The sequence below is a fragment of the Leptodactylus fuscus genome, chromosome 5 (genome assembly GCF_031893055.1).
Source record: "Leptodactylus fuscus isolate aLepFus1 chromosome 5, aLepFus1.hap2, whole genome shotgun sequence".
NCBI classification, from domain to species: Eukaryota; Metazoa; Chordata; class Amphibia; order Anura; family Leptodactylidae; genus Leptodactylus; species Leptodactylus fuscus.
In genome coordinates this window covers 18,530,885-18,539,072 of record NC_134269.1, presented here as the reverse complement: position 1 = coordinate 18,539,072, position 8,188 = coordinate 18,530,885, and the positions used below count along the sequence as shown (strand labels likewise).

The 8,188-nt window shown below is 46.3% G+C and overlaps 1 protein-coding gene across 1 annotated transcript; it reads left to right on the top strand.

Annotated features, from left to right (window-relative positions):
• The first annotated feature begins 2,408 nt into the window (after positions 1-2,408).
• PRDX2 (peroxiredoxin 2) lies at positions 2,409-7,865 on the top strand. Its single transcript, XM_075272531.1, has 6 exons — positions 2,409-2,501; positions 2,731-2,841; positions 4,294-4,447; positions 6,959-7,081; positions 7,158-7,288; positions 7,644-7,865. The coding sequence occupies exons 2-6, from the start codon at positions 2,739-2,741 to the stop codon at positions 7,727-7,729; spliced, it is 597 nt and encodes a 198-aa protein (XP_075128632.1). The 5' UTR covers positions 2,409-2,501; positions 2,731-2,738; the 3' UTR covers positions 7,730-7,865.
• The last annotated feature ends 323 nt before the right edge of the window (positions 7,866-8,188 follow it).

Below are 8,188 nucleotides of genomic sequence, written 5' to 3'. Positions count from 1 at the left end.
GGAGCTCTGGGTTTGAGTCTGACCAAGGACTCATCACAAGGACAACATCTGCAAGGAGTTTCCTCCCACACTCCAAAGACATACTGATCTATCTATCAGCAAAATCATGCTGCTAGAGCCCCACATATGCGTGAATAGCCTTTAAAAAGGCTATTCAGGCACCGGTAAAGTTATATTAAACTACCCCCCAGTTATAAATAAATAACATAAAAAAGAATGTGATCTACTTACCGATCGTGCACGCTGGGCGGGCATTCAGGGTGTGTCTTCATCTTCCTCCATGCCTCTTCTTCCTCCGATGTCCTCGGGTCCCGTCCTCCTACGGCGCTGGCAAACGGACTTTGATAAAAAAAAATGACCTGGGCGCCTGCGCAGTAGCATGGGGCTGCTACTACGGCTACTGCGCATGCGCCCAGGCCATTTTTTTTTTTATCAAAGTCCGTTCGCCAGCGCCGGAGGAGGACGGGACCCGAGGACATCGGAGGAAGAAGAGGCATGGAGGAAGAAGACACACCCTGAATGCCCGCCCAGCGTGCACGATCCGTAAGTAGATCACATTCTTTTTTAGGTTATTATTTTAAAACGGGGGGTAGTTTAATATAACTTTACCGGTGCCTGAATAGCCTTTTTAAAGGCTATGCACGCATATGTGGGGCTCTAGCAGCATGATTTTGCTGATAGAGCCCCTTTAATTCCATGGTGCTGTACATTATTATATTAATTCCATGGTGCTTTACATTTGGGGGATACATACAATACACAGAATATACAGGTAGATATAATACTAACAATGACTGACTGGCACAGTGGGGTAGAGGGCCCTGCCCGCGAGGGCTTACAATCTATGAGGGAAGGGGATAGAGACAGAAGGAGAGGGGGGAGACTGTACAGATGGCACTGCGGTGATAGTGTTATTGGAGGTTGTAGGCCTTCCTGAATAGGTGAGTCTTCAGGGCCTTCTTGAAGCCTGTGATTGTGGGGGTCAGTCTTATGTGTCGTGGTAAGGAGTTCCAGAGTATGGGGAATGCACGGGAGAAATCTTGGAGACGGTTGTGTGAGGAGCGGATGAGAGAAGAGCAGAGTAGGAGGTCATTGGAGGATCTGAGGTTACGTGTGGGCAGGTAGCGGGAGATGAGGTCAGAGATATATGGAGGGGACAGGTTGTGGATGGCTTTGTATGTTAGCGTTAGTAGATTGAACTCAATACGCTGGGCTATGGGTAACCAGTGGAGGGACTGGCAGAGGGGAGCAGCCGATGAAGATCAGGGGGTGAGGTGGATTAACTGGTGTGGAGCTCATTTGTTTCATATGGACACAACAAACCCCATTGACTATAATGGGGTCCCCTAGGTGTCCACTAATCCTAAACTGAAAGTGGCAGAGAAAAAAGTCCAATTTTCTGTGGTCTCCGCGATGTAGTCTCCAAGGGCTCGTGCACACGGAGTTAACACAAGCGTATTTTAGCATAATACACGTGTATAGAATACATGTATAAAAATAACACGCCCATTGACTTCAATGAAATCTTTTTCACGTGTAAAAAAAGCGTCACGTTTTTGACACGTTTTTTTAAAACATGTGAAAGATTTCATTGAAGTCAATGGTTGTGTTATCATTACATGTGAATTCTATACACGTGTATTATACTAAAATACGCTCGCGCTAACTCCGTGTGCTGAGGCCCCACGTTGCGGAAACGCCGCTTTTTTTGTTGCAGATTTTACTGCATTTTTTGGGGGGGGTTTTGAGCCAAAGTCAGGAGTGGATTGAACAACAGGTAGACGTATAAGATCTTCCGATATATTTCCTATTACTTTTGTCACATTCTTGGCTTTAGCTAAAAAAAACCCCAGCAAAATCTGCACCAAAAAAAAGACGCGTTTCCGCAATGTCGGGCCTCAGCGTAACGGAGACTCTGACGCAGATGTGAACACCGCCTTAGTGCTATATATGGGAAATAAATAAAATAATTCCATCGCGTTTGTCATTTTGCGGTTTTTTACATCCACAGTTGTGGAAATATCCTTATTTTGATGTGAATTTGCAAAGAATTGAAAAAAAATTTAAAAAATAAACTAAGTGTTTTGTATAGATGTCTGAACACCCACACACTACAGCTATACAGGATATACTGGGCGCCTATAGAGTGTATATATAACACAATATACAGGATGCAGGGCCGCATCACGTGACCACATCCCCACCACACGAGGATGCTGTGAGGAGAAGGCGGCAGGTGTGGACGAGCTTACTTAGCAGCGCAGAATAGGGGGAGCTTATCCGTGTGTCCTAGTACTCGACACATGACATCACACCGCCTGCCATGGAGCTGATATTTCTATTCTGTTATCGTAGCCATCTTGTACAGGGCGGGCTGCTTCCAAAACGGAGCGCGGCAAACGCTCGTTCCCCCCTCCGTCGTTAGTGGTAGGATCCAAGGATGTATAAGGGTCAGTCTGTGAGGAGCCCGCTCACTGTGTGCTGAGACGCGGAAGAAGGAGGTGAGGTCGGGCTGCAGTGCGGGTGACTAGTCATTGTATGGTATTCCACTATAGAATATGCTATATGTGTCTTATAGATGCTGTTTAGGGTAAGCTTTCTAGTCTGCTTGTTCTAGCTGCTGCTATAGGACTGGTTTATGTAAGGGGTGGTTTGTGGCTTTGTGTATGGAGGGGAACAAAGGAAATCAATGCAAAATTCTTCATTTGAATGAAATTTCTCTTTCCCCAGATATCATCATGGCTGCCGGAAAAGCTCACATTGGAAAGCCAGCTCCAGACTTCCAGACTACTGCCCTGGTCAATGGCGAGTTCAAGGAAGTGAAACTTTCCGACTACAGGGGTAAGGGGTGCGGACCAGTGCCCGATGGGGTCCCGGCTGTCTGTCAGCCCTGTAGACGGGGTGGTGGTCCTGCATGTGGGCAACTCTCCATTCATTAAAGACCTTTTCTAAGGGAATTAATGACTCCTTGTGGGGTTCGGGGTCTGTGTAGTCAAATTCTCTGTAGTATCACCTACATTTTAATGGAAAGGCCTGTAACTGGGATGTCTGTGGTATAGCAAGTGTTAAAAAATTAACCTTTAGGCCCCGTTCACACGGGGAGTGGATGGGCGGATCTTGCCCCACTCTTGGGTGTCACACTCGGGCCGAAATGCGCCTGTCACGGCCTCTGGAGTAGGCTCAAGTGAATGGCTCTATGCCGGAGGGTGCTGCCACGAGGCGGACACTGGGGCTGAACCAGCTGCGGAGTACCTCAAGAAAGGACAGCTCTTTATTTTCCTTGAGTGGCAATATGCTGCTCACGGAAAAAAGTAACCTGGTGGTCTACATAGATGTCCATTGTGAGAGGGCGGATTATGATGTGAATTCAGCACCATAATACGCCCCCCTCGTACCCCGTGTGAACTAGCCCATAGGTGGTCCAAGATGGCAGCGCCATGTGTCACCGTGATGGATGTGTTTAGTGCAGGACACAGTTGCCATCTTGGACCAGCTATAGATATATTGCACTGGAGTGGTCAGTGTATGTACGGGACATGGCTGCCATATTGGTGCACCTATAGAAGTGTAGCACCCTTAGTGAGGGCTATGAGCCCTGATATTGGGGGGGTTATTCTAAGCATTTTTGACACTTGGCTAGAAGGCAAACTCCCCTTTTAAAGAATTAATTTTGTCCTTGGCCATATTTATATACAGCTGGAAAGCTGACAGTGCACAAAACTTGCCACTTTTGGCATTGCTGGTTTCTGTTCCTGTGCAGAGGTATGGGTGCCAGTGGTTTCTGCACGGATATCACTGCACTGTTAAAGGGGCTGACCTCAGCATCACTGTGAGGTGAGGAGTGCCCCTAACATTATAAGACTATACTGGCTTTTGATGGTGTCTATGAAAGGTCCTCTAAGGTGCAATAGAAATTAGGTGACCGCTTGCTTATTGGCAGGACTAGCCCAAGGTCAAAGCTCGCCCCCTGACTTGCAGAGATAGTCAGACTTGTCGTGGAAACAATACAGAAACCGGCTTTACTAGTTACAGCTGTTCAGGGTTCATTCACACAGTACGGTAAAACTTGTAGGCATTTTAATTTCTGCAATGAGAAATGTCAAACTAAGAAACTACATGCATATATCTTTCTGTGGCGTTTACTACGTATAGCCACACGGTGAGTGCACAGGCAGGTTTAGTATCCAGGGCATCGTATGTTACATACAGTAAGGAATTTGCTATGGCAGGACTTTGCCCAAGGTCACTCTGTAACTTCCAGTGTTATATTTATTCTGCCATTGTCTCCTCCAGGTAAATATGTTGTACTGTTCTTCTACCCCCTGGACTTCACCTTTGTCTGTCCTACGGAGATCATCGCCTTCAGCGAGCACGCAGATGAGTTCCGAAAGATTGGCTGTGAAATCATCGGCGCTTCTGTAGACTCGCACTTCACACACCTGGCATGGTAAGGTCCTGCGGCTTGTCTGTTCCTCTACATAGGACTATAGTCATTGGGTTGGATTTCTTGCGCCTTTTACACCAGTTTATGCCAAGAATTGTAACTTTTTTTTTTAATCTATGCTTTCACAACTTTCCAGGAAAGAGCCAGAGTGAAGCAGGGCAGGGCCAGGCGTACAACCTTTCATGGCAGAAATCTATTGTAAATGATTGGGAAAGTGTCAGCCACAAGCCAGTGTACACTTTCCCAAGTAGATTTGCTTGAGGGTTTATGAAGACTGGTGTGATTCACACCAGTGTGGATAGATAGCCTGGTTCACATCTGCATTTGAGATTCGGTTTGGGGAGTACACTTAGGGACCCCCAAATATATATGCACTGAAAAGCAGTTACCTGGGCAAACATGTGGACCTCATAGACTATAATGGGGGTCCGTTTGGTTTCTGCACAAAACATGCAGAGCGAAAAGTGCTGCTTGCAGGACTCTTCTCTCTGCATGTTTCATGCAGAAACCACAGTCTATGGGGTCCATGTGTTTTCCTAGCGGACTCCTGGAACAGAAAGCCAAAAGCAGGTATGAACCGGAGCAGGGTGCAGTTGTGGTCAACCCTTGGACCTGCCCCAGGAATGCTGGAGTGGACAATCTTATACTGTAACTTACATACTATAGTAGTGTCACATACAGGAATTGATCTGTGTTGTGGATTTTAGAGTCTGCAGTATGTTTATCTATGGTTGATTTGCTTTGGTAATAGGGATGAAGTCTGCTGCATGCTACAGTGACTTTTCTGTGCAGTATGGGGAGCAAACAGTTCTAGGCCAGTTGCCTAAATGTCGTCTGCCCTGTGAAGTATTGCCATTTCTCCAGACTAGCTTTAGAGCAGGGGTAGGGAACGTACGGCTCTCCAGCTGTTACAAAACTACAACTCCCAGCATGCATACTTGCTCTGCTGTTCTGGGAACTCCCATGGAAGTGAATGGAGCATGCTGGGAGTTGTAGTTTCACAGCAGCTGGAGAGCCAAAGGTTCCCTACCCCTGCTTTAGAGGGTTTACTGCAGCTCAGGACAGATAAAATACACCTGCATAAATTGGGTGAGAGCTCATTCTCAGGCCGAGGGGCACCAGAGATCTGTGAATAAGGGGCATGCTCTGTAGGAGCCAGATCCACCTACTGAGAAGAATGGGCCCATTCACAGCCGTTAAATCCTTGGCTAAACATGTGACTAGGGATTGAGCATTGGCTTAGTCAGGAGCAGTGTTGTGAGAACTGCAGCATGGAAGCCTCTGGCCTATACTGTGGACAGTGACAGTCCCTGGTATCTGCAGCATCACACTGGGCACAATATAGTAGTACAGTGTAAAGCTATAGACTGATGGGCTCAGGTAAGTTACTCCAGTGCATTAGTGTGTTAATAGATCATGAAAACTCAGCAGAATAGTACAGGGTGTGGAGGTTACTCATGGGTAGCATCCTCTTATCTGTGCACTGTCCTGCCTGTCTCCACCCTGTAAATATAATGCAGACATCTTAAAGTAACGGCTCTACAGAGTCTCGTCTTATCTGCTGACTGCAGCTGTTCCTATAGTGCTCCATAAGCAAAGGCAGCAGCTTCTATCATTGCTGAGCACTGGTATATCTGCTTTAGGCTACCTACCGTATATACTATAGATGACTCTGTATACTGGAGTATCATGTCACATGCAAGACCATAGAGGTTTGAGTAACATGCACTGTCATGCTTCATAGAAACGTGATCTGCCTCATTGTCACTGTTTCCAGTGTTGTGCATGGCCGCTCAGCTTACACAGTGACACCTCACGCTTTATTGATAAGTAATTGATGGATTTTACAGCAGCCGTTCAGCCCTGCTACATATGAGCAAGCTGAAATGGGCAGAACACTGCCCACACCTAGGAATCCTGATAGGATTTACTCTGCATTTTACTTGATATCCTGCTACAAATCATATAACCATCACAATGCACAGAATCTGTCATACAACCCTATATATCACAGAGCTCAGCTTCTCTCCTCTATCATATAACCCTATATATCACAGAGCTCAGCTTCTCTCCTCTATCATATAACCCTATATAATCACAGAGCTCAGCTTCTCTCCTCTACCATATAACCCTATATATCACACAGCTCAGCTTCTCTCCTCTATCATATAACCCTATATATCACAGAGCTCAGCTTCTCTCCTCTATCATATAACCCTATATATCACAGAGCTCAGCTTCTCTCCTCTATCATATAACCCTATATATCACAGAGCTCAGCTTCTCTCCTCTACCATATAACCCTATATATCACACAGCTCAGCTTCTCTCCTCTATCATATAATCCTATATATCACACAGCTCAGCTTCTCTCCTCTATCCTATAACCCTATATATCACAGAGCTCAGCTTCTCTCCTCGGTCATATAACCCTATATATCACTCAGCTTCTCTATCCTATAACCTAGGATGGTTAATACTCTATTACTCTGAATGATGTGCCTTGTGTCTTAGGACAAATGTCCCTCGTAAGGACGGAGGCTTGGGACCCATGAACATTCCTCTGCTGTCAGACCTGAAGCATACAATCTCCACAGACTATGGTGTACTGAAGGAGGAGGATGGAGTTGCATACAGGTAAGTGACCTGAAGTAATGGCCGCCTTGTCTATTTGTCATACTACTTCAGGGACTGACCATATTCTCTCCCTCAGGGGCCTCTTCATCATAGACAACAAGGGCATCCTCCGTCAGATTACCATCAATGATCTTCCAGTTGGCCGCTCTGTAGATGAGGTGCTACGACTGGTACAAGCTTTCCAGTTTACTGATCAGCATGGAGAGGGTGAGACGTGGGGTTTATTAACATTGGTTGTCTATGGGAATGGTGGGGTTACAGTGTAAATGGGCGTCTGAACCTAAAGCCATCTTGTTGATGCATCTATCAAATCTTGGAGGTTACCTTTTGGGAAAAGCAGTAATTGGTTCTCTTGCTTCTAGAACTTTCCTCCATGCAGTACTGGATCTGTAGCTACTGCAGTCCATGGTAAAATACCCTAGAATCTAAAACTCTGCCTCCATATACAGCACGTTCCTGTACACCTCCATGTTAGAGGGGAGTGTACCTATAGTCATACATTACCTAGGACGAGAGCCGCTCTTCAGTCTGCCTGACCTCTATCTCTGGTCTCTCCCTGTAGTATGCCCCGCAGGATGGAAGCCCGGCAGCCGCACCATCAAACCCAATGTGAAGGACAGCAAGGAATACTTCTCCAAGGAGAACTGAGCCCGTCCTGACTCCACACTGGTGTCCTGTGGTCGGAGGGATCCCCATGTGCACTGACCTGGCGATGCAGACTCCTCTCCATGCCCAGGGAAATAACAGCACTTAGTCTTCTTAAATAAAAATAAGTTACTAGTTAGTGCCGGCTTTGTGGTGACTTCTATGAAATTCATGAGCTAGGTAAGCTATCAACGCACAAGGGGAATGTTAGTCCAATGCAAGGGATTAGAGGGCGCTGACGGTGTTTTATATTCACTTAAAGGGATTCTACCATTAAAATCTTTTTTTTTTCTTCTCGATCACACATAGGAACAGCCTTAAAAGCTATTCTTCACGCCGTAGTTTGGTAGAAATCCTGGTATGCAAATGAGCTGTTGCAGCACTGGGGGCGGTCCCCAGCACTCAAATAGCACTGGGGGTGTCCCCAATGCTGTGAGGAATCTCCAGTGCTGCCTCCATCTT

Bases quoted from the DNA above. Each gene is read 5' to 3' on its own strand.
- PRDX2 (XM_075272531.1), top strand. From the start codon at position 2,739: ATGGCTGCCGGAAAAGCTCACATTGGAAAGCCAGCTCCAGACTTCCAG. The intron at 2,842-4,293 runs GTAAGGGGTGCG...TGTCTCCTCCAG, and splicing joins GAAACTTTCCGACTACAGGG to GTAAATATGTTGTACTGTTC. The intron at 7,082-7,157 runs GTAAGTGACCTG...TCTCTCCCTCAG, and splicing joins GAGGATGGAGTTGCATACAG to GGGCCTCTTCATCATAGACA.